The 27,262-nt window shown below is 36.4% G+C and overlaps 1 protein-coding gene across 3 annotated transcripts in view; it reads left to right on the forward strand.

The window, feature by feature from the left end:
• PCCA (propionyl CoA carboxylase, alpha polypeptide) overlaps window positions 1-27,262 on the forward strand; it is a 577,332-nt gene that overhangs the window by 455,597 nt on the left and 94,473 nt on the right. For all 3 annotated transcript variants that reach the window (XM_006879382.1, XM_006879384.1, XM_006879383.1), the window contains 2 exons: window positions 3,909-4,007; window positions 22,014-22,067. In XM_006879382.1, the coding sequence (XP_006879444.1) occupies window positions 3,909-4,007; window positions 22,014-22,067 (153 nt within the window). The remainder of the gene's footprint in view (window positions 1-3,908; window positions 4,008-22,013; window positions 22,068-27,262) is intronic.

The following is a 27,262-nucleotide window of genomic DNA, read 5'->3' on the forward strand; positions in this document are numbered from 1 at the left end:
AACAGGGTAAAAAGGGAAGCCACAGACTGGGAAAAAGTGTTTGATAATGACATGTCAGATAAGGGACTTATATCTAAAATTTATAAAATACTTGAGCACCACAACAAGATACAGGTGAATAATCCAATTGAAAAATGGGCACAGGATATGAACAGACACTTCACCAGGGAAGATATTCAGATGGCCAACAAGCAAAATTCCTAGCTCTGAGAGAACACTTTTATTTTTTTAAATTGTGATTTTAATGAAAGTTAACAGAAAGGTGAGCTTTTGATTTAGTCATTGTTGCACATTTTCTCCTCCCCTCCTTTCTTCCCTCTCCCCAGTCTGCTTTGTAATGCACTTCCTTTTCTAGTTTGTTCCTATTTATTCCTTTCAGACAGTTCTTCCCCTCATCTGTTCCAATGCAGTTTTTTATTTTCTACCCACTCTTTTTCAATTGTCCCATCTCCCCCATGTCAGTTTTATTTTTTTTGTAACAGTGATGTTGTGCAGTATTTATCCTTTTGTGACTGAGATATTTCACACAAAATAATGGTTTTTCAGGCTCATGCATGTTTTGTAGTATTTTACAAGTACATTGTCTTTCAATGCTTCAGTGCTGCCTAATGTTCCATTGTGTGAATGTACCAGTTCTCTATCATTTGTTTATGGATGTTGTTAGCACTTTTAAATTGTGGCCATTTGAGTAGGTATGTAATTTTATCTTATTGTAGTTTTAATGTTCATTTTCTTAATGATGAATGATTTAAAGACTCTTACTATGGGTTCATCATCCATTTTTTATGAAGTAACTATTCAAATATTTCAATCATTTTTAAAAATTGGATTGCTTCGTCTTACTGAGATGTAAGTATATTTTGTGTGTTCTGGATACAAGTTTCTTTTTCAGATACATGGTTTACAAGTACTTAGTACCAACCTGTGACTTAATTTTAGTGGTTTTGGTTTTTATTTAATTGTGTCTTTCAAATAGCAGAGACATATTTTCTATAAAATCTAATTTAGCAATTTTTTTCTAGTAGTATTTTTATTTTTTACGTACTAACAAATTCATTAATTTTTTTTCCTCTCTCTTGAATTTATTGGTTACTGTAGAGAATTTTAAAGGCATATGTAGTCTGCAAAGAGTTGATCTGCTAACCCAAAGGCCTCACATCTCTAGCAAGTCAAGTCCACTAGCATCACTACAGGAGAAAGCTAGGTATTCTCCACCTGTGTAGTTTATACCCTCAGAAACCCAATGGAGGGCCTGTACCTGAGTCAGTTCCATCTCAATGACAAAGAGAGTTTTATAGGCTACTGTGTGGCTACAAGTTATGCCACTGGAATAAATTTTGTTCCAGGTTCAAGTGGTGACTATGGGCCATAGTTTCAGGAGTTCTGCCAGTCTCTATCAGATCAGTAAGTCTGGCCTTTTTTAAAATTTTTAGTTTTATTTGAGTTGAAGTTCCCAGGATCCCTAAGTCTTTTTGACTTACTGTTTTAGTAGATCTTTGCTTTCCTTTCCTCTTCTTTGTTCCAGATAGAGAGATAAATACTAATAGTTGTACTTTTGATGACTCCTGGAAAGCTTTGAAGATCTCAGTTAATACTGACCATAGTAGAATGTTGAACATTGTTTTAGTGGACTATATTTTGCTAACTGATCTTGATGTCCTCCGCCACTATAGTTCTAGGGCTCCAGAACCAGCAACTGATTCCCTCAGGGTATTTGGTTATGATTAAAAAGTTTACAAAGCATTGCCCTTTATTATTTCTCTCATATACCTCTTGATGTTGGAGAAGAGTATTGAATGTACCATGGACTGCCAAGAAAACAAACAGATTCATCCTAGAGAGGGTTAAATCAGGCTGCTCCTTGGAGGCAAGGATTCTGGGGCTTCATCTGACATACTTTGGACAGTTGTAAGGAGAGACAGGTCTTTAGAGAGGGACATCTTGCTGGGTAGAGTAGAGGGACAGCGCAGGAGGGGAAGACCCTCTATGAGGTGGATTGATTCAGTGACTGGGGTAATCGGGTGTCAGAGGCAGTGAGATTGGCACAGGATAGAGCACGGTTTAGGGCTATTGTACATAGGGTCGCTATGAGTCGCAAACAACTTGACGGCACATAACAACAACAGCAACAACCTCTTGATGTTGTTGATTGTTTTTTTTTTAAACACCTTATGTCCTACAATTTTGCTATTTAAAATGAATGGTCTAATAGATTCACAAAGTTGTACAACAATCACCACAATAAACTTAAAAACATTTTTATTATTATAAAAAGAAACTATCCACCTTAAGCATAACCTCCTAGCTCTAGGCAACCCCTGATGTGCTTTCTGTCACTGTGGATTTACCTATGCTGGAATTTCAGGTGAACAAGGTTATGTGATATATGGTCCTCTGGGTCTGACTTCTTTCAAGGTTTAGCCTTATTGTAGCATGTATAAGGACTTAGTTTCTTTTATGTCCAAACAATGATCAGTTACATGGATGTATCACATTTCATTTATCCATGCACTAGTTTAGGAAGATTTAGGTTGTTTTCACCTTTTTGGAGATTAGAATTAATGCTACTTGAAACTTCTCTTTTAAGATTTTTGTAGCCATATTTTTTTTTTTTTATTTTCTTGGGTATTTTTTTCTTAGGAGTGAAATTGCTGGATCATATAACTCTGTGTTCCATTGAGAAACAGGCTATACCATTTTCTATTCCAAATTGCATTGGGTTATTCTAACTTCTCGAAATCCTTACCAGCATTTACTTATCATTATCTGTTTTGTTGAGGTTTTGTTATAGTTTTTGTTGTTGTTTTAATAGTCAGTATAGATATTCGAGGGGAGTTCTAGTGCCTGTTGATAAAGAGTTGCACTGCCAACTTGAAGCCATGCGGTTTGACTCCACCAGCAGCTTCATGGGAGAAAGTTGGGCAGTTTCCTCTCATGCGATTAACTGCCTCTGTGCAAACTCACTGGAGTTTGGTTGGTTCCAACTCAACAGTACACAAGAACAACATGTTAAGTAAAGACACTCTGGTGATATAGGGAGCTGTCCACCGAGAATTGCTTGACTCATCCAAAGATGTCTCCTTTATGATGGTTCGAACCCCCCCAGCTGCTCCTCAGGAAATAGGTGGACAGCCTCCTCCCACGCAATTTATAGCTTCTGAAATCCACTGCAGTGTCAGCTATGAACTGGTTCTGACTCAATAGCAATGAGGTGGTGTGCCGTTTGGTTGGCTTATTTTTAATGCTAAGTTAACTTTTCTCCAACTACTTTGATATTCTTTATTTGACAATTAAGTGTATTTGTATTAAGAATAAACATTCTAAATAATTATGAGTTGCCCTTTTTTGCCATCTTCATTATTGATAACATCATGAAATTATTAGCAGAAATAAAACAGAAATTAGAGAAGTTTGAATGGACTTTGGATGTTCAAAACCAAAGAATTTTTTCTAATTAAAGTTCTGTTTAATTAAGATAAAAGTGCATAGTCCTTCGTTAAAATTAACACAGAAAAAGTTCTTCTTTGGTCTTTGGAGAGAATATTATATGCAAGCCCTGTTGTGTGGGTTGCAAAATGTCACCAGAATTTATATGCATTACTTGTCTAATTGCAGTAAATGTAGCATGTCCAGATAGGTTTAGAGTTAGAAGGCTGTTTGTTACTTACTGAAAATTACTTGAAACCTCAGTACCCGGAGGCAGCTGTTCACAGGTCCTTCACCTCTCCCCAGAGATGACTAAGAAGACTCTGTTGTTGGACCCTGTCTTTCATGGCTGGAGCAGTAAACATGACAGGTTGTTTGGGAGCCATCTGTTTAAAGTGGCTGCTGCTTTGTATGCAGTAATGAACTTGAGATCAGTTTTCTGTCTTTCTTTATGATAACAGACTTATTTGGTGTCACAACAGGTGGAAGTTGATGGGTCGAAACTAAATGTGACTAGTACGTGGAACCTGGCTTCACCCTTACTGTCTGTCAACGTTGATGGCACTCCAAGGACCATACAGGTAACTTGTGATGATTTACTTATAGAGCTCTCTTAAAGTTCACAATCCTTACCAGCCCCTAGCTGGTTAATACTTACCCAGATATCGTAGGGTAGGGCTATATCTTATTTATCTTTTTAGAGCTGACAGCGTTTTTCTTCTTTTCAGTGACAGCAATTTTCTATGTTGGAAATTGTTACATTCTCTCTTAATTTAAGAAATTAAGTTTTTCTTCTTTCAGGAAATCCGGGGAGCTCAGTATATTTGACTTCGTTACAATTAAGGAATCATTTGTACTTTTCTAAAAAATATTAGGGGGTTACCAGGTTTCTTGGCACAATAGATTTTCAGTTGCTTAGTATGTTATTCTCATTATCTATGTCCTTGTGTAGAATTTTAGGTCAGCAAAGACAAAAATTCAGATTGACATGCAAATTCCCTTAAAATTTTAGTAATCTTAATTTGTTAACTTTCCTTTCCCTCTCATTCTAGTGCTTTTTGCATTGAGAAGATGCCTTGAAACAGAGAGTTGATAGAATGTTCTTTATAATCAGTAACCTCCATTTTAGTGTCACCTTTGACAGAGATTCTACAAAAATTCCTGCATTTGGTTTCAAGTAAAACAATCAACCAACATAGAACATGTGTAAATCCCATGTATATTAAAGTCATAAAGCTGTGTGGAATTTTTTTAAACTAAAATGATTTTGAACTCTCATCACCTGCAAAAGTGCTAGGTTTTAAAACATAAAGAAGAAGAAAAAATAAAACATAGAGAAAGAGAGTCACAAATAGAAATCACACTTTACCAGGTTCATGTATATCTGTTTGAAACAGTGAGGTAGAGCAGTGCAGAGTCCACTTTTTGAGTGAATTGATTTTTCAAGTCAGCTTATTGTTGTTGTTATTGATTGCCTTCAAATCGAGCACAACTTATAGCGAACCTATGAACAAAAGGCCTGAAGTCCCTCTACAACTATTGACATTTATCAAAGTTCATAGTTTCCGGAGGCAATTTATTTAGGAAGTGGATACAACTCCTATTGTTGTTAAGTGCTGTCAAGTTTATTCATAGTGACCCTAGAACAATTGTTCTGAACTCTTTCCTATCCTATGCCAATCTCACAATCTCTGACACATTCTAGCCCGTTGTTTTTCCAGTCTACTTGGGTTGAAGATCTTCCTGTCTTTCTCCATCCTTCCATCTTTTTAAACATGGTGCCTTCCAAGGAATATCCTCTCCTGGCTACATGACCAAAGTATGTGAGACAAAGCTTTATCACCCTTGCTTCCAAGGCGCAATCTAGCTTTACCTTCCCCAAGGCAAGAAGCTGTTCTTTTGACAGTTCATGGGATATTCAACATTCTCCTCCAACAACACAGTTAAAAGGCATCAATTTTTCTTACATCATCCTTATTCTTTGTCTAATCCTCAGATGTAAAACAAAGGAGTGAAAAGACCATGATCTGAATTAGCATTGTATAATTCTGGTACATCTTAGTCCTCAAACTAGCATCATTGTTCTTCAATAATTTGTAGAGGTCCCTGGCTGCAGACTTTCCCAGTGTAATTTGTTTCCCGATCTCCCAATTGCCTTGTGTATACAAGTAAGATGAAGTCATTGATAGTTTCAGTCTTTTCTCCATCTATCATGATGTCTCCTTTTGGTACAGTGGTGAGAATCAGTCTTGAGGTTGAGATGCAATCCACATTGAAGGCTGCAGCAAGTGTTTCAAGGCATCTTCACTTTCAGCAAGCAAGATTGTGTCATCTGTGTTCTGAAGGTTATTTATGAGTTCTCCAATCTTGATGCCACATTCTTTTTCATAGAGTTCAGTTTCTCGAATAATTTCTCAGCATACAGATTGAATAGATATGGAGAAAGGATACAACTCTGATACACACCTTTCTTAATTTTAAACCATGTAGAGTTCCCTTGCTCTGTTTGCACAACAGCTTCTTGTCTCAGTATAGGTTTCACATAAGTGTTCTGGGATTCCCTTTCTTCTCAGTGTCATAACTTGATAAGCAAACCAACTTGACATGGTTTATATCTCTATCATTCTAAGAAGCTGTGAACTTTCTGTAATGACCTTTTATATATTCACACTGGTTTTGTAACTTTTCCCTGGGTTATCTTCTCTTAGTTTGTTTTGTATTCTTAACTGGTGACTCATTGTTGTTAAATCAAAACTGATTCATTACTTACTCTCTAGCAGATTATCATAGGCTGTAAAGCACAGGGGAGGAGGTTTAGTGTTTTTAATCCTTATCACATCTCAATTTATCTATATTCATAACTGTATAAGCATAAAATTGTGAAAACAACACTTTGAAACCCTTGAAAGAAAAATCCCTCTATCATTTCATATTACTTATATTTATTCATTGAAGCTCTGATGTAGTGTGGATTTGCTGGGCTGCCAGCTGAAAGGTCAGCAGTTTGAACCCTCCAGCTGCTCCCTGTGAGAATAATGAAGTAATCTCCTTCTGTTAATATTTGCTATTGTTAGATACTGTCAAGTCATGTAACTCATAGCAACTCTGAAAAAGGGATCTGAACCCTGTTTTGTCCTGTGACATACTCATAGTCTCTGCTATACATGAGCCCACTGTTATAGTAACTGTCAGTTCACCTCCCCTGAGAGTCTTGCCTGCCTTTGCTGACCCCCCACTCCTGCAAGTCTTTTTCTAAGGACTGGCACCTCCAAACAACATGCCCAACAAATGTGAGATGAGGTTTTACTGTCCTTGCTTGAAAGGATCACCCTTTCAAGACATATTTGTTTGTTCTTTTGACATTCCATAGGATATTCAGTACTGTTCTCCAACACCACAACTCAAACCCATCAATTCTTCTGTCATCCTTAGTCATTGTACAACATTCAGATACATAGCAAGTAATTGAAAAGACCATGGTTTGGATCAGGTGCACCATAGTCTTGAAACAAACAAACATTCTTGCTCTACAGCATTTTGGATAAGTTTTTGACAGCATATTTCCCCAGTGCCGTACATCTTTTGATTTCCTCGTTTCTGGTACCAAGGGTACTGATTGTTGATCCTACTAAGGTGAAATAATTGACAAATTCGATCTCTTCTCTATCGTAATGTTGCCTGTTGGTCCAGTAGTAAGGATTCTTTCTTTCTTGATTTTGAGATGTAATTAATATTGAAACCTGTAGTCTTTGATCTTCTGTTAAGATATATAGAAAAAAAATAGGACTTTGCGACACTTGTTTATGTTTAATAGACTGTACTCATCACTGAATTTGCTATGGTTCTGACATTCCTGGTTTTGACTGAGGGGACACAGTATGACTTCTCTGTAGAGAGTAGAAAGAATAAGTATAAAGCCCTATTCTGTAAATGTTTGTATTGGGTTATTTTTAGCTTCATTTTAAATGACTGTACAGATCATTGTCTTGGTGCTGATGTGTAGCACTTAGATTGAAATGAACTATAATTTACTATAGTATATTTACATATAGCATTTAGAGTGAAATTAACACTGAATATATTTATTTTGAATAACCACCAGAAATATTTTTCCTAGCTCAGGTATAAATGCTTAGGAAGTTCCTTTTGAACCTTTTATGTTCTTTGCTAAAAGGAGGTAAAAATCTATGTGAAATAAATGAATTATTATAGGCAAATTCTTCAAGTCATTGGAAGCTCCATGTTAAGTGTTTTCTAGTTGGAAGAAAGGAAACTCTTTCAATAAAGCAAATAATTAATATCCTGAAAAGTCAAGTTATTTACCTTACGAAAATATAAATGCAGTTCTCTCTTAATGCAGTAGAAAGTTTTGTATGCTTTCCATTGTCATCAGCTTTTGTTTTTTCCTCTAAATATTATGTAGTCCAAAAAAATTATTACAGATTTCAGTAAAACTTGTGAAAGCAAGAATCTATGGAAGGCAGAAAATTGTGAGAGGAGAAAAACTGAAAATATATCATTATAAAATATATTTCATTTAAGAGAAATTCATAGAAAAGTGATAAGACTGTATGCTGTTTGAGGAGGAAAAACAGGACAGTCTCTTGAGTTACAGCTCTCACAGGTTCTACTGTATCATAGGACTATACTACACATTGTGTTTGCCATGTATCAGAGTTAGCACAGTACATCTGTTAACTCACAAGCACTGTGTGATGTAGGTAAAAAGCTAATGGGACTTATAATCCAATTAATTGTGGCTAGAAATCATGTTCTCAAGCACTTTGTTATACTGAAGTAAACAATGTGACTTCTTCTGTTAATGAAGTTGGAAAGGGATCAAGCAGAAATTTGAACCTCAGAACTTGTGCTTGTAATCACTATGCTAGAGTAGTTCCCAATTTCCCCTGTGAAAGTTCTTCAAATAATAATTTAGTTCTCATTCTGACTTTAAACAAGAGATGCTTAAAGATCAGGAACAACTGGAAAGCTTCTTAAATTTGAAAATTAACTCAAGGGCCTATTGGGATCCACCCTGATTTGATAGATCCAGGCTAGGTCTGCTTTCTAACGCATTCCCATGTAATGTTGATACTGCTGGTCAAGGACACAGAGAACCACTGATTTACATTTCTGCAATCAGAGAGTTTGAGAGAACCAAATCATTTGAAACTCTGTTAATTATATCATATGTATAACCTTAGGGCTGATCTTTAACCTTAGGCCCTTGGGAATCCATAGCAATGTTTTAGGTAAGGAGGTGATGGTGTGAACAGAATTACAGTGTAGAAAGAGCTTCTACTGGTTGCACTGTGAAGAGATAGTTGAATGAGACTGGAGGCAAGCATACAAGTTAGGAACCTGTTAGAGTAAACAAGGTGAAAATAATTTTGCTAGGACAGCATTGGTACCAGTGAGGATTAAGAATATTGTGTGACAAGGGATTTGAAAGAGTAACTGGAGGAATAGTGGGTGCCTCACAGTGTTCCTTGTATATTTTTCTTCTGCTTGCTTTTAATCAAAGGCAAATTTTTAGAGTTTACACTTAATTCGTTCAATAATTTAAATTCATTTCCAAGCAAATACTTGCAAATTTTTGTAAGTGATAAAAATCCTTTTGTATTACTTGTTTTACTTATTTTCGGTGAACTAAGAAGACTGGGATGAACATTACTTCAGGGATTTTTCGAGTGATTTTATAGTACTAACTACTTTTCCTTTCTCGTACTGGATTCCTGTGTCTATTAAACTTTTCATTATTAATTATTTCAAAATACACATATTTCATCTACCTAGAAACTAAAAGGGTAACACAGAAATTTTTGTATAATCTAGATTTTATTCAAAAAAATGACCAATAATCTCTGCACTTCCTGGAGTAGTTCTTCTTTGATGAAATCCTTCTCCTTTCCTATTCGTCTTTAACTTTTTTTACATATTATGACTCAGTGAGATATTGCTCTGGATGAGAGCTTGGGATTTTTTTAACCACCCAGTAGAACAGAAACTCTGACCTGGTTGGGCATTTCAACTCTAATCTTTTGCTGGATTTGCAGATACATTTTCCCAGGGCAGATAAGAGAACAAACAGGTTCATCCAGGAGAGGGTAAAACCAGGCCTTGGAGGTAATGATTCTGAAGCTCCATCTGACATACTTTGGACATGTTGCACAGAGGGACCAGTCCTTGGAGGGGGACATCATGCTTGGGAGGGTGAAGGGACAATGCAGGAGGGGAAGAGCCTCGATGAGATGGATTGATTCAGTGACTGAATTAATGAGAGTAGGTGTGTCGGAGACAATAAGGTTGCCTCAGGATAGAGCAGGGTTCAGAGCTATCGTACATAGGGTCACTATGAGTCACAATTGACTTGATGGTACATAACAACAACAACAACTTTTATATTTGTCTACTTGTTTGTTTTCTAGTTTGTTCTTAGAGGTACAATGTTTATCTGCTAATTTGCTATACTGGGATGACTTTTATAGTGCTGTAGTGCTGAAAGCTATGCCACTAATATTTTAATTAGCAGTGGGTTCACCCATGGTGGACAGGTCTCAGCAGAGTTTCCAGACTCAGACAAAGAAGCAAGACTAACAGGCCTTGGACCCTCTGCTGATTACAGATGTGTATTGTGGGAGGCTGATGGGTGAAGCAGTTGGATGGGCTCTCTTGGTTTGATTGAAGGTCGGATGTGGACTGTTTGGTTGGTTAGGTGTTGTGTTTTGCTGTTGATTTTTTAAAATTTTTTTTATTTAAGCCTCTTATTTAGAATCAACAGGACCTTGTGGAGGGCCTCTGTTTTTTGTTTTATTTTTTAATTTAATTTTATTAATTTTAATGAACATTTACAGAGATTTTGGATTTTCATTTATTCATTGTTGCACTTTTTTCTTTATCCCCCTCCCCCCAGTTCCCTCCTCTCTCTGAAAAGCAAAAGATAAACTTCTTCATTGGTATATAATCCTCCCCCCCTCACTCCAAATTTAACAGAACAGCAAGCAACAAATGCTGGCGAGGTTGTGGAGAAACTGGAACCCTTATTCACTGTTTGTGGAAGTATAAAATGGTGCAACCATTGTGGAAAGTGGTGTGGCGCTTTCTCAAAAAGTTGCAAATAGAGATACCAGTTGACCCAGCAGTTCCACTACTGGGAATATACCCTAAAGAGACCATAACTGACATCCAAGCAGATATATGAACACCCATGTTCATCGTGGCTTTGTTCACAATAGTTAGGAGTTGGAAACAACCTAAGTGCCCATCAACAAACGAATGGATATATTGTGTGGTATATTCACTCAATGGAATACTATGCTGCATTGAAAAACAAGGGACTCATGCAATATTATTCCAAATGGGTGAACCCTGGAGGACATTATGCTGAGTGAAATATCTCAGTCACAAAAGGACAAATACTGCGTGGTGCCACTGTTGTGGAATGGGACTGACATCAGGGTTGGGGTAAGACTGAAAAACTGGATAGATTACGTATACTGAATTGAAACAGATGAGGGAGAGACGTTTAAAAGTGATATATGATAGCATATTATGATTATCACAGAAATCCAGAATTAAGGTTGCATAGTGGGCCTCTGTATTTTAAAATCGATTGGGTTCTCAGGCCTGTGGCCCTCAGGTAGTGTTATTATATTTTGGAGGAACATTCTTCTAAGTGGTACAGCATTGTTCTGTCAATCTATTGTACTGAGGTAACATGGTGGACAGTATTTGCTAAAGCTTCCATATTAAGACAAGTTTGGAAGGAGGAGTGGCATCCACTTCATAAACAGCATGCCTCTGGAAACTCTATGAACTTAGAGAAATGATGCTAGTTATAGAACAGGGTTCAGGTCTTTTGCTCATAGGGTCACTATGAGTCATGTTCGACTCAACAGCAATCAGCAACAACAACATGACTCAGTGACTGGGGTAATGGAGTAGGTGTGTTGGAGACAGTAAGGTTGGCTCAGGATAGAGCAGAATTCAGAGCTGTTGTACATAGGGTCGCTATGAGTCATGAGCAACTTGATGGCACATAACAACATTATTCCTTTACCATTCATAGGGATAACTACATGGAGGACAAAACTGTATACAAAATATTATTTAACTTTAAAAAAATTGTTTTTGCTGTTGAGAATATATATAAAACAATTTTTATATGTAAATTTAGTGGCGTTAAAGAAGTTCTTTGACATGTGTAATCATTCTCATCTTTTCTGAGTTGTTCCTTCTTATTAATTGTGAGAGTGGAACAGGATAGGGTAGGATTCAGATCTGTTGTTCATAGGGTTTCTTTGAGTCGTGCTTGACTTTTGAGGGCACCTAACAATAACAACAACATTAATTAACATAAATTCACTGTCTCTTGAGGTTCCTATCAAATCTTTTATGTTCTTGTTATCACTTTAATCCCATCTAAATAATTAAATGAGCATAATGCTTAAAACAGACCTTTTTTTTTACTGGTTTAATTGTTTAATACTGTCTTATTATTTAATTTCAGGAAGACTTAAGTGGATAATTTGAGTTTTAAATTTTAAAGATTATCGCAGGGCAGTAGTTTGAGGGGTCCATCCAACCCCCATAGCTTCTGCATTTCTCTTCCTCTTAGTTAGCATTCTTTGAGGGCATCTTTGATTGCGATGCTCGCTATTGTTATCTGGGAGCCACCTAGTTCTTCTAGTCTCGTGGCAAAGGAGGTGGTTATTCATAGATATAGTCAGACATCTAATTTCCTTCTTCTGTTCCTTCTTTCTTTTTTTCTCCATTGTTTCCAGCTGAATAGAGACCAGTTGTTCCTTTATGTGGCTGCTTGTAAACTTTTAAAGGGCGTTCTGATGGCCGAGGCCATAGGGAATTGCATATGACATCTCTCTTGTGATTTGAATCTGCCAGCTTCTCTAAGGGGGAAAGATAAATATTCTCCCATTCAAGTTACAGCCTCCAGTAACCTGCTAGGGGGTAAGCTATCAGTCAGCAATGAATTTGTGGGTTTTATTTTGTATTTTATTTATGTGAGTTCAGGCCTCGACTACCTAATTCCACAGTGGATACAGGTACTCTTTTCACTGTTGCTTCTTGGTGTTCAGGTCCTCATGCTTGTTGAGCCCTCGGCACGTGGCACAGGTTTTCTTGGGCTGCAGATCCAGGAGTTTGCACTTCTTGTCCTTTTAGGACTTTCTGAGGTTCTTCTCCCGAGTCTAGATGATACAGGGAAAACACAGGCATTGGATTTTTGGACAGCTCGGATTTGGAAGCACTTGGAAACCGCATTGCCTGCCACTTAGGTGACATGCAGCTGGGAAAGTTCCACCTTCAGATCATTCAGCTGCTTCAACAGGTCCTCCTTGCCACGAAGATCCTGAGCCTTGATTTTGGCCATGGCTGAGCTATAAAAGCCTGCTTTCTCCTGATCCAAGGCCAAGAGGGAGAGTTTGTGTTGTTTTGAGGGCTTTCCCTCACCCAGGCTTTTAAGACCCCGAGATACATTAGCTGCATTTTCAAGCAATTTCCTGCTTTGTCCCATGACACCATTACCCTAAACTTCCTAATCAAAGACCCTAATTCCATAATGTTTAATTATATGTAAGCAATCTCAGTAATTACTTCTTTTTTGTTATTGTTATAAATGTATCTATTATATAATGTTTTCTAATTCAGTTATTTTCAGATATGTAAGTTATTGAAAGCAATTCCTCTGTGTAACCCTACCTTACATCAGTGGTATTTAGTTCCCTTCAAGTCGGTACTCCTTAAGCATGTATTGTTTAACTTCTTATGTGGTTTGAATCCACCACTTGCTCCGGGGAGAAAGATGGGCGGTCTCCTCCCATGTGATGACTGTCTCTGAAAACCACTGGAGAACCAGCCATAAGTTGGTTTAAACTGATGATATATACCACCACCACCAGCAGCTTTTAAACTTTGTATAAATTGGTTCTACCTTCTATTCATTATTCTGCAAATTGCCCCTCCAACACTATGTTTCTGAGATTTATCAGTGGTAATGCACAGGGCTTTATTTCTATGTGTTTTTATTATATAATAATGTTGTTGTTGTGTGCCATCAAGTTGCCTGTGAGTCATAGTGACCCTAAGTGTAATAGCTCTGAACCCTGTCCCTGAGCCAGTCATGCATTATTTTGTTTCACAGAAAGTGCAGTGAACATTCATAGGAGTAGAATGGCTCATTTGTAGGGACAATATATCCTTGATTCTATTTTAATGAATTAAAATTGACAATATGTCAAATGGTTTTTCTTATATGACTGTAGCAACTTACATGTCTGCTGTTAGTAATGGTATTCATGATGATATTAATGTGAGTAATAAGTTGATTTTATTGCATTGTTGCTGTGTCAGGCACTGATTACCTCTTTGTGTATTATCTTAATTCTTACAACCCAATAAAGTATATGCCAGTGTTATTCCTCCTCATTTACCCAGTGGGAAACTGAAGTTTGTAGAGAATAAATCACATGCCCTTCAGATTCCTCTTTTTAGAATAGTCAGAATTTGAAGGTAAGAATCTGCCCTTAATGTTTTAGCTTTATATACTAGTTAATGTATGATAGTCTTTTTTTTTTTTTCTGGGCTGATGGATTTAAATGTTTGGGGGTTTTTTTGTTTTGTTTTGGGGTTTTTTTTTTTGTTTTTTTGTGAGTCTACTGTGCATTTCTTTGGTTAGCAATTACAGTGAATCTTTTTAACTTATATAGACCATCATGGTTTGTCTCCTGAAAAGTATCTCTCTCTTCTATCTGCTGTTTTCCTTGATTGCCTTTTTCTTACTGATTCATAAATTCCTTCATATGTTTTGCATTCTGATCTTTTGGTACTATATGTATTAGAAATAGATTTCCACCCCCCCCCCCAGTTTTAAGCTTGTCATCTTAACCATTTTGAATTATGCAAGAAAGTTTTGTGTCACATATTTCATCTTTGAAATAAGAACTTGTTTTAATAGTTTCTGAAATTTATCTGTGTTTTATATATGGTGTTAAAACCCAAGATCATAAAGCAAAAATCAAACCCATTGCTGTTGAATTGGGCCTGACTCATAGTGACCCTCTAAACCGGAGTAGAACAGCCCCAGAAAGGTTTTACTAATGTAACCTTTTGGGACCCAGATTATCTCATGCTTCACTGAGGAGTAGTGCTTTCAAAGTAGCAGCCAAATACCTTCTGATGTCCTCAGAGCTCCTTGTCATAAGGATACTTGTATATGTTTCCTTTATTTTTATAATTTTTTTAATAATTAATTTTGTTGTTGAGAAAATGCGCAGAAAAGGGCGCGGGTGGAACAGTTTCCACACATACAGAGTGACATTGACAACATTCTTCCAGTGTGATGCCATTCTTACCCTCCCTTTCTACATTTGTCTCTCCTCCATTAAAAACAAACTAACTGTCCCAAATGTCCCTGTTTAATCTTTCAAGTTGCTGTAGTCATATGTGCCTAGTGATTGCTGGTTTGGACAATACAGAGCCTTTTATAAATCATAGTAGTAGATTTATAGAAGACAAGGCATATGCTGATTTTTTTATACTGTTTCCCATGATTCAACCAAGGTTTTGTTATTTGTGGTTTAAAATTAGGAATACATTATTGGATTCATTTTTAAGCAACATAAATGTATAATCTAATTGAGAAATGTTCAAATTTATAACTTTGACAAAAATTAGAGCTATTTTTAAAATAATTTTTCTGCCTATAGAATATAATTAAGGTATTGAAACAAAACACAATATGGTGGTTTCTCCATGTATTGTGATGACCCTGTGCTTCTTTCGTTCGCTCTAGCACCTTTGTAGTGTGGGACATGTTGAATGAATAACACTGTTGTTATTTCTCTATATGCTCATGAAATAATTGGTTTTGGTTTTCACCTTGGAAGAGATTCTTCATTTTCACTTGGACCAACTCAAATAGTACTGCATTTCTTATAGTATAATTTGTCTGCTGGGATTTAATATATTGTTTTTCATTAGCATTTTCCATAGAACTCTATTTTCATTTTGCATAGTCACGTTGTTTGAACATTTGCAAGCAGAGCAGACTAACTGCTACTGGCCCGTTTCTTTGTGTGGCATGATTTCTTCTATCCACCTGCTCACAGCAGGTTGTCTACAAGCCTGAAGAGTAGCTAAATACTTTTGGAAATATCTTGAGAGCCTTCTTAGGTCTAATAATTTCTGAAATTCTGAGTGTGAAGCTATTTGTGATATACCTTTGAAGGCTTTTTTTCTTTTTATTTCTCATATTGTTGGAATATTTTTAACAAAAGTTAAATTTGCTATAAATAACACTGTAAAGCTGATTGCAGCAGTACTGCATTCTATATTGAATAGGTCATTGATAGTCAACTAAGTGGAACTAATTTTCTATGTTAAAGCAGACAAATTTGGAGTAGTGTCTCATGCATCTGATGTTATTTAGCATAGAATACCAGATTAAATGGATTACTTGTGAATTGATTGCTGTATTAAGTAGATTATATAATATGATAATTTAGCATGCTCAGTAGGCTGGTGTAAAATAGACTATCATAGAGACCTATGAATATGATTGTAAGAATTTTTATTGTGTTTGCACATTATGTCATTATGCTGTATGTTTACAAATGCTTATACTCTCAGTAACTCCACAGGATCTAAGATAAAGCTAGTTTTGGTCCTAATAAAAATATATGGATAAAAAAATAAATGTTTTAATTGAAAATCTTCTTTTAATTATGAGAAATTACATACTTTGGTTTATACTTATACTTGTTTATACATGTACCAAAAGAAATAAATTTGAAAGGAGTCATTTTGTATTTTTGTACTCTGAAGGAAATGTTTTCTAAATGTCTCTTTCTTGTGAGAAGTAATTAGCTATTATTTTTTACTGTATACACATGATTGTCCTAGAACCACCAACTATAATAAGAACCCAGTATGTATAGAATATATATACGTAACTCAGAATAAGGAGAGCCTGGTATATTTTTTTTCTAAAGAAGTAGAAAATGAAAGTAATTATTAACCATCTCTTTTTCATAGACCTGAGAATATCAATTACAGTTATATAGTTTAGAACAAGCCCACTAGGAGAACAGAAATAGCTCCTTTCATTGTGCTTCAAAAAAATTTCATTACTACTTGACAACTGGACTGTGTTTAAAACTATAATTTCAAAATGCTAATTTTGATGATAATCTTAGCTGCTTTTTATAATGTAGTCTTAGAAGTGTAACAGTTTTCTTGGTCATTATCACTATATGTTTTATTATTTGGGGTTACTTTAAAAAACCTAATGTAACAGGGAGAAGTCTTTAAATATCCCTTTCCCCCCTACTCCCACCACCCTCATACCCACACTTTTTCTTCTCTACAATCTGCTAACTAGAGATTTTAATTTTTTTTTTAGTGGTTGCCAGAGGATGATCATTTTGAATAGTATAAATAATGATTGTAGTAAACATGGAAAATAATACAAGCAGCTGCATTGGAGACTGATAAGCCAAATCCCATAGTAATAGCCTTTAAAACCTATTATCAAGTTGGAAATCACTGAAGGGAAAGGAAAACTATTACTATTTCTTCCTCTTACTGTTCAGTGAGATTACATTTAAATGTGAAATTACCTCTGATTTTATTATTCTAGGAAAAATTTTTGGAAAATTTGAGTTACTGTTTTCTTTTTCATGTATTTATGCTCTTATGAATAATTTAACATCATATGAATTATATGTAACTCATATTGGTAAGTTTTATTCTAACCAATGTTAAACTCATTTTGTTAACAAAGTTTTACTTTTAAAACATTGCTTTAAAGAAAATGAAAGGAAGGTATTTTAAAATTTTGGAGCAGATTATGAAAATAAGAATTAAAGGACCATTTTTATCGGGTTATGAAATGCCTTTGAAAAGGGAGAGAAGCAAAATATTTTAAAAGAAATAGAATACTTTTCATGAAAATACAATTTTACCTTACCTTTTACTGTTGGCTTATCAAATGATCAGTTCATATTTGTTTTGGCATTCATCAGACTTACTGTAGGCAGTGCATACTTTGTTTTCTGTGGATGCCAAAACTTAATTGTCTTACTCCTAGACTGTGGGAGATGTGTATATTTTTGCTTCCTGTATAGAAGTAAATGACAATTTTGAATGACGTGTCATTTCCCTCTTTTCCATTACTTCAATCTTTATGTAAAAGTATGTTGTGTTTTGGTATCTTTTCCTTTTTTCTCTTTAAGGAAAGGATAGAGATTGTAGTAGTATGGTGAATGAAAAGATAAAGGCTGTAGTCATTATAATTGTGGCTTTGCACTGAGTACAAAATTAAGGACTTTTTATGTCTGTGGTTTACATATACAGCATATGTCTTAAATGTGAAAATTTAATGTTTTAAACCTGTTTCCATTTTCTGTGTTGCCAAATTAAGGAGCTTTAGTGTCATAATCAGTAGGTGGTTGTACTACTAAGCCAGAGGTCACTCCTTTCTGGCAGTTCAAATCCACTAGCAGCCCTGAGATTTCTAGCCTCAGGAAACCCTTTGGAGGGGCATCTGTGAGCCGGTTTTGACTTGATGACAATGGAAGAGAAAGGGAGTGATATTGCAGTTTCTTGTGTTTGCATAAGAATGAGTCTAATCTATGAAGAGCAAAGAAAAGGGGAGTATTTTTTTAGGGTATTTTAGGAAGGTATTTTATATCTACCAAGTGCCTTTAATGACTAAGGCAGTCATAATAGACTCTGGAAGTGCAGCAGTGAAGGAGATAGACATTCTTATTGCAGGAAGTAGATAGTAAATGTGGAATAAACAATTTTAGTAAGAAGAGGGTCAGTAACGAATATTGAAATACAGTAGTTGCTAGAAGAGGGTTGTTTTAGCTGGAGTGGTTAGAGAAGTTCTCTCAAAATAGTTAATAAGACCTATGATGAGAAATGTAAGAAGCTCTCTGGTGGCATAGTGGTAAGAAGCTGCATTGCTATCCCAAAAGTGATTTTAAATCACTGCCATGAGGAGGCTGAACCACAGATGGTAGAGACAAAGAAACTGTTCATGTAAACACTGTAGTAAGGTTTCATGATACATGAAAAGTATATGAGAGGCAAATTTCATGACTATCACCTATTGGAACAAAGTCTTAGCTAATTGTATCCTCATAGTTTAGTTTAAAATGTTCCCTAGCCTCTGCTTTTCCTACAAATTACTAATTGGATCTAGAGTTGTAATCAGATTCAAGCACCATTATTTTTGGCATGACTGCATACTAAGTGATGTGCCTTACTTCCATTAAAAGGCACAGAACATCAGGTTGTCTGTCTCAAGCCGTTGATGCTCAAGTCTAAGTAAATAAATGAAGTTTCACAAAATTACATTCTGATTTGCCATTCCTTCTTGGTTTGCTAACTGAAGAAGTTCTTTAAAGAGAAACTCTGCCTCAGCTACATCTTTGGTTACTGAGGAATATAGTTTGCATAGAAACAACAAAGGAAATGTTTGCCTTTTTTTTTTTATTCAACTGTTCCCAAGAGTTATTTCTTTGTCTTTCTCCAAAACTGATTAAACTGCTGTGATACATTTTTTACTAACCTTGATGAACTAATATATTTAAATATCTCTGATATACTTTAACCCATTGCCATTATCATTTTCATTGATGCTTTAAATTGCCTTATTTGGGGGCAGAGGGCATCTCCTCATACTAGATCCCACATCCTTTTGACTTGACATTAGTTTTTAACAGCTGCTTTGCTTTCTTATGTGATACGATGTGTTAAGGCTCTTTTCTGCCCGATTTGAAATTATCCATTTTGTTTTTCAAGAAGCTTTATATTTTCATTTTTCTGGTTTGGGTTTAGTGGGAAACAGTTTTTCAGACTGGAGATACTTATTGCTAATAGGCCTTTTCAGTGAGCCCAAAACACTAGTATCAGTTAAACACCAATTCCTAATAATCCTTTAGTATTCCAAAGAAGAGGGAAGAAAAACAAATATGCATGGGAATAATTAGTCCAGAAGACTAATGAACCAACTGAACGTCTAATGCTTGCAAGACATAAAGAGGCAATGGTCACACCTTATTGATTTCTATATATCTCCACCAATAACTGATATTTTCTGGGTTTTCTTTTGTGTTCTCATAACCTTATTGGACTTTTGATTTGCATCTATTAGATAATGATCACCACTGGGTTCACAAGTAATGTCTTAATAAGTAGAAAGAAGCCCAACAGCCAACACCCTTGGTACCACCAGTCAACAAATCAAAAGTTATGTTGCTTTGGGAAAATCTGCTGTCAAAAACCTCTCTGAAGTACCAAGTATCAGCAGTGTCAGTTTAAGACTAACATGCACCCAATTTAAACCATTATCTTTTCAAACTAACTATGCATCTAGAGTTGGACAGTGAGTAAGGAAGACAGAAGAATCTTTAAAGTCTTTGAGTTGTGGTGTTGGAGAAGATATTGGATATCCCGTGGGCTGCCAAAATAAAAACAAACAGGTCTTAGAGAAAGTGCAGCCAGGATGCTTAGTCAAGGATAGTGAAACTCCATCTCGCATACTTTCAGCATGTTATTAGAGGAACCAGTCCTTGGAAAAAGAAACTACGCTTGTAAAGGTGAGGAGGATCAGTAAAACAGAGGTAGACCCTCACTCAGCAAGTAGGATCAACACAGTGACTCTAGTAATGACCTCAAATATAAGGGATGATGAAAATGTTGCAGGATAGGACAGGGTTCAGATCATTTGTTCACAGGGTCGCTTTGAGTTGTAGTTCAATCAACAGCACCTAACACAACAACACTTGGCTAGTGAGGGAGCTCTCATGGTGTGGTCAGTAGGAGTTGTATTGCTAAAAGCAGAACATCTTCCTTAGTCCGAATCCACCAACTGCTTCACTGGAAAAGATGAGTAATCTCCTTCCATTAATATTGATCACTTTGAAAACCCAATGAAAAGTCACTCCAAATTGGAACAACTCAAAGGCTGTGAGTTTCAGATTTTTCAGTGGTAAATGGCATTGAGTATTTTCTTAATGTGCTTATGCTTATTGTTAATTTGAATATCCTTGTTGAAGAAATGTCTGTTCAAGTGCTTTGCTTATTTTTTATTGGATTGTCTTTTTTAAAAAAAAAATACAGTATTTAACTCAGTTAGTTCATCTAGCATAATGCTCTCCAGTCACTCTCAAATTAGGAAGTGACTTATAAAATCTTTGCTCATGCATGCTGCGTAGTATCCCATTGTGTGAATGTACCATAATTTCTCAATCCATTTGTTTGTGGTTGGACATCTGGGCTGTTTCCATGTTCTTGCAATGGTGAATAACACTGCTATGAACATTGGTGTACAAGTCTGTGTTTGTGCCTTAGTTCTCATTTCCTTTGGGCATATTCTAAGCAGAAGACTAGCTGGGTCATATGGAATTTCTATGTTCAGCTTTTTGAGGAAGCGCCAAACTGCCTTCCAGAATGGTTGTACCATTTTACAATCCCACCAAATATGTATAAGAATTTCTGTTTCACCACATCTTCTTCAACATTTATTATTTGCTGTCCTGTTAAACTTTGCCACTGCTACTGAAATGAAGTAGTGTTTCATTGTGGTTTTGATTTGTATCTCTCTTATAGAAAGTGATTTTGAGCATTTCTTCACGTGTATGTTGGCCCTTCAAATATCTTCCTCTGAAAATTCTTTCCATTTCTTTTTTCCATTTTTAAATGTCTTTTCTTGTGTAGACCCAACAGTATTCTGTAAACTTATGATATGAAATGCTTATCTGAAATGGTATTGCCAAATGTTTATTCCAAGTCAGTAGGTTTTCTTTTCACTCTGTTGGAAAATGTTTTTGATGCACACTGGGATTTAATCTTTAGAAGGTCCCATTCATCAATTTTATCCTCTCCAGATTTTGCATTTCTGGCTATATTTGGCAGTCTCTTTATACCATAGACTAGGGCTTCTAAGCTTGATTCCAGTTTGTCTCTTATCACCTTTATGGTTTTGAACTTTACTCCCAGGTCTCTGATATGTCTTGAGTTGAAATTTGTGTCTGATGTGAGATGTGGATCCTGTTTCAGCTTTCTGCAGGTAGCTGTCCAGTTTTGTCAGCATCATTTGTTGAAGAGGTTGTCATTTCCCCATTTGATGGGTTTTATTGCCTTGTCGAATATCAGTTGACCATCAATAGCTCGGTCTATTTCTGGGTTGTCAATTATGTTCCATTGGTCTATGTGCCTTTTGTCATTAGAGTGTAGTAGTTTTAGGTTTATTTTTTTTATATTAGACCCTTGTTAGGTAGATGGCTCTCAAGATATTCTTCTAATCTGTAGATTATCTCCTCTCTTTCTTTATAAAGTTCTTTGGTAAACAAAAATTATTTAATTCTTATATGTATTCTTATTTATCTATTTTGCTTTTTATTGTCCTTGCTTTTATTATAATAGTTGATAATCTATTATTAAAAACTAAGCCCCCAGCTACATTCTTCTTATTCCTCCAAGAGTGTCATAATTTCAGTTTTCATGTTTAGGCCCTCAATGCATTTTGATTAATTAGTATTTATACTTTTTTTCCTTCCTAGTGGCTTTCTCGAGAAGCAGGTGGAAATATGACCATTCAGTTTCTTGGTACTGTGGTAAGTACAAAAGAATTATTACTTTGTGTATTCTGTTAATTTGCAGTGGGGACAGTATTTAATTAAGTTCTTGTGCCTCAACCTGCCTTCATCATGGCACTATTTTGCTGTTAAATGAATGAATATATATTTGTGTAAGAAAATAATTCTTCAGTGTGTAAGATGTGTTTCATGATTTAATTCTTTTTTTTAATTATTATTAAATTTTATTCGTTTTAATGAACATTTACAGAGATTTTGGGTTCTCATTCATTCATTGTTGCGCTGTTTTCTCTACCCTCCTCCCCAGTTCATTCTTCTTCCCCCCCGAATGTCTGTTTTAATTGTCCAGTTGCCATCGTGCTTGTCAAAGCCAGTTCTGATTAATCTCCTTTGTCAGTGTGTCCTTTGCCATTCCCTATCACTCCTCCCTGAGAGAGACTTCACCATGAGTCATAAGGAAAAGGGGATGGCGTATTCTCTTAGCTACTTCCTGCTGAAAAGGGACGCTGTGGGTTTCAGGGTGAAGATCTTCTCTCACTACTATAAAGGACCCCTTTGGCAGTAGGCAACACATAGACTATATTATGGAGATTGATTTTAGAGTTTAGATGCACTGTTGTCAATTGTGCTTAGCCGTACATGTTTATTTCCTTGAAGATGTATCATGGAGGTGTTGCAACCTAGAAGACACAAATTTAACTAACAAGTTAAAAGTACTCATGATTTAATTATTATACTCACTTTTTGTTAGAGAGAAAATATTTTTAAATTATTTGGCATCTATCCAGTACGTGAAAGGCACCCAAGCGTCGAGGACTCTCCTTCATAGGGTCGCTATGAGTCACCTGTGACTCGATGGCACTTAACAACAACAACAACATCTAGTACGTTGGGTACGTTTTTTTCTTCTTTATTTTTCTTTTTTTCTGAACCTTGTCCTATCTTGAGCCACCTTTATCATCCCCAACACATTTGCAATCACTGTATCAATCCATCTCATTAAGTAAGGGTCTTCTCTTTTGCTGACCATCTACCTTTCCAGGTATAATGGCCTTCTCCAAGGAATACCTCTCCTAACAACATGCCCAAAGTATGTCAGACAAAGCCTCACTATCCTTAGCTCCAAGGAGCACTCTAATTGCACTTTCTCCAAGACATATCATTCTCCTGACAGTCCATGTGATATTGTTATCGATCTTGCTTGGCTGAAAGCAGGGAGTACCAGAGGAATGTCTATGCATGGAGTACTTTTTTAATTAAAGATTTTATCACTGTTCTTGTGTTACATAAACTTGACGGCACACAACAACTGCATGTACACATTTGTAACTAATGACCTTGATTTATGCTACTCACTTTTCTTTATTAGGTTCTTTCAAATTTACATTTCTAATGAAACTGATGAAGTCTTGATTATTTGAAAATTTAAGATCCTGTGAGGGTGCTCTTGTGTGGTGGTAGGGGTTGTGCTGTCAATCCAAAGGTGGGTGATTAGAATCCACCAGCAGCTACACAGGAGAAAAATGGGCAGTCTCCTCCTGTGATTTACAGTCTCTGCAGACCTGCTAGAGGGTTCACTCTGAGTTGGTTTCACATAGCTGGCGGTGTGTTTGAGGTTTTTCTGAAGATCCTAGGAATTATTTTCTATATTACTATAAAATGTTTATAATCATTTTCATGGACCTGCTATTTTTAATAACTAAGACATGTTTTCCTTAACCATGAATCCTAATTTTATATATTCAGGTTATCCCTAATATTTTTTTGTCATTACAAATGGTGTTCTAATGAACAAATTATGTGTTCTTCTTTTCTGATATTTGACACTTTTTATAAAGCAGTGTTCCTCCAAAGACCATTAATTATTTTATACTTTCATATTCTCTTATCTTTTTAGAATTCCCGAGACCACATATTACACTATCAATTTGACTCCATTCTCTGTGGTATTAGTTATCTTTTTGAAGTTGAACTTTATATGGAAAAAAGAAGTTTTATTATTATTGTTCTTTTGTGCTATTGAGTCAATTCCAACTCTTAACAACCCTATATGACAGAGTAGAACTACTCCTTGGGGTTTTCTAGACTGGAATCTTTGTAAGTACATATCACCAGGTCTTTTGTCCCAAATACGCTTAGTGCCTTTGAATTACTGAAGTTTTGGTTAGCAGCTGAGCACAGCATATCAACAGAGAACTGCCAGATCAGGCTGGGTTTAGAAGAAGTCATGGTACTAGGGATATTATCGCAGTTGTTAGATGGATCTTGGCTGAAAGCAGAAAGTACAAGAGGCATGTCTGTCTGTGTTTCATTGACTGTGCAAAAGCATTTTACTGTGTGGATCACAAAAAACTGTGGCTAACTCTGAGAAGAATGAGAATCCCAGAACACTTGATTGTGCTTATGCGAGACCTATACTTGGACCAGGAAGCAGTTGTCAGAACAGAGCAAGGAAACACTGCATGGTTAAAAACTGGGAAGGTTGTATGCCAAGGATGTGTCCTATCTCCATACCTTTTCAATCTGTATGCAGAACAGGTCATCCAGAAGGCTGGTCTCTATGAGGAAGAGTATGGCTTCAGGATTGGAAGAAGACTCATCAACAGCTTGAGTTATGCAGATGACACAACCCTGCTTGCTGAAGCTGAGGTAGATCTGAAGCGCTTGCTGCAGAAGATCAAGGACTGCAGCCTTCAATATGGATTGAAGCTCAGCATCAAGAAATAAACTGGACCAATTGGCAGTATCATAATAGACAGTGAAGAGATTGAGATTGTTAACAGCTTTAGTTTGCTTGACTCCACAATCAACACTCTTGGTACCAGCTACCAGGAAATCAAAAGACGAATTGCATTGGGAAAGTCAGCTGTCAGGGACCTCTCCAGAATACAGAAGAGTAATGATATCACTCTGGAGATTAATGTCCGCCGGATTCAGGCCATAGTCTTCACAATTACTTGCTATGCATTAGAAAGCTAGACAATGATTAGGGATAATAGAAAGAGCATTGATGCCTTTGAACTATGGTGCTGGGGAAGAGAACTGGATATCCTATGGACTGCCAGGAGAACAAACAGGTTCGTCCTGGAGAGAGTGAAACCAGGCTGCTCCTTGAAGGCAAGGATTCTGAGGTTTCGTCTGACATACTCTGGACATGTTGCAAGAAGAGACCAGTCCTTGCAGAGGGACGTTATGCTTGTAAAGGTGAAAGGACAGTGCAGGAGAAGACCCTCAATGAGATGAATTGATTCAGTGACTTGGTAATGAGGGTAGGTGTGTCAGAGACAGTAAGGTTGGCACAGGATAGTGCCGGTTTAAGGTCTATTGTTCTTAGGGTCACTATGAATCACAAGCAACTCCACAGCATGTAACAACAACAACAACAACATCATTTTCAAAATCATTTAACTGGTAAAGCAAAATATACTTTTTAAATTGTTTTAAATTGTGTTTCTCTGTTTTAGTTTTTCTCTTTATTGCTATACTCAAACTTAATCCCTTTGAATGATAACTGACTCAGAGCCGACCCTTCAGGGGTTTCTCAGACCATAAATTACATGGAAGGCGAGTGCCCATCTTTTTCTCATGCATCTGCTTGTGGATTTGAACTTCAGAGAAGCTTGACCTTTGAGTTAGGAGCACAACTCCCCATGGACTAGGTCATCAGAAGTCTCTATTTGTTGCTGTGGTGTTTGGATAATTCTCTATAAAAATCAGTCAATTTTTAAAGTCTGAAATGTCTGTTTATGGCCTTTGGACACCTAATTTAGGATGTAAATTCATATGTTAAGTTCATTGAGAATAGCAGTGGAGAGATCCCTCTGACTTAAATCAGAACAAGGTAATTTTGCAGCTATTGAGATAGAATGGATATTAATAGTAATTATGGTTGTTATGCTTGTATGTGTATATGTATGTGTTTCATGTGAAGAGCCTTAGGGTTCAAAATGTCTTTCCTAGCCATTGAATTTGACTTTGCCATGTGGATAAACAGGAATATGCAAATAGGGTTTGTTAGCCTAACCACAAGGGGATTGGCTAGTCTCACCATTAAATTGAGCAGATCCAGCAGTAGAAGTGGGAACCTCAACACCAGAAAAGAAGCAAGAAAATGCACCTTGTTCTCCAGGACCAGAGATTCTTGGCACCAGCCAGACTAGGGAGCAGTAGCCATAGCAGGCACAGCAGAAAATCATAGACATGACATGAGATGGAGCAGCCCTTGGGACTGCTATGCCACAGAGCCAACAACCTTTGCCCAAGTTTGTTGGATGTCTGGAGGTCTGATGGGGTCTGGATGGGGGGGGGGCAGCAGGGTGAGTAGGAGGAGAACTATAATTGATGTGACTGAGAACTTTATAACAATGGCCTAAAGCTGCAAGGGTCAGGTCTGAGGCACCTATAAGAACATTTCAGAGGCTGTCCTAACTGATTATGCTACTAACCTGGATTACAACCTTTTTATTTCCCCAGTGCAGTTCCTTATGGTCTGTGAACTATCACATTAGACTTTTGGGCCCAATAAAGCAGTAAGATTGGTGTTGAGATGAGTAGAAAGAGGTACAGGAGTGTGGGGTACATGTCATGGGAATTGGTTTTGTGTAGTTGATGCTGTTTAAGGGGACAGTTCCCCTTTGGAAAGCTGGTAAAGGTCAGATATGGCCTCCCCTGCAGCCAATGAGATATTAATGATAATAATGATTATGTTTTATTAATAATAATGTTTATTTATTATGTATATATACAGAGAGATAAGTGTGTGTTAGTGTATGTACATACATCTCTCAAGTTTATGTATATTGCTTGATGTAGCCTAAAGTGTTAGACTTAAGATTTGAGGCTATTTTTTTTTTAATTTTTCTAGTTAATAACATAATATATGTTGTGTTAGTGTTGTTATGTACCATGGAATTGGAACCAACTCATAGCTGACCCTCTGGGGGATTTTTAGAGGCTTTAAATCACATGTAAGGAAATTGCCCATCTTTATCCTGTGAGGCAGCTGTTAGATTCAAACGGTGCATCTTTGTGTTGGCAGCACAATTCTTTACCTCCAGGACACCAGAACTCCCTAAAATGTAATATATATTTACTATAAAAAATGGAACCATTGTTGAAATGTATAGGACATAAATGACATACATGTTCTATCCTTTAAAAATATGTGTATTAATATTAGTATAGTAGACTAATAGAAAAAATACATTTTAAAA

This window comes from Elephantulus edwardii, unplaced genomic scaffold (genome assembly GCF_000299155.1).
Source record: "Elephantulus edwardii isolate Elephantulus edwardi_28Jun2011 unplaced genomic scaffold, EleEdw1.0 scaffold00003, whole genome shotgun sequence".
In the NCBI taxonomy this organism is placed as follows: Eukaryota; Metazoa; Chordata; class Mammalia; order Macroscelidea; family Macroscelididae; genus Elephantulus; species Elephantulus edwardii.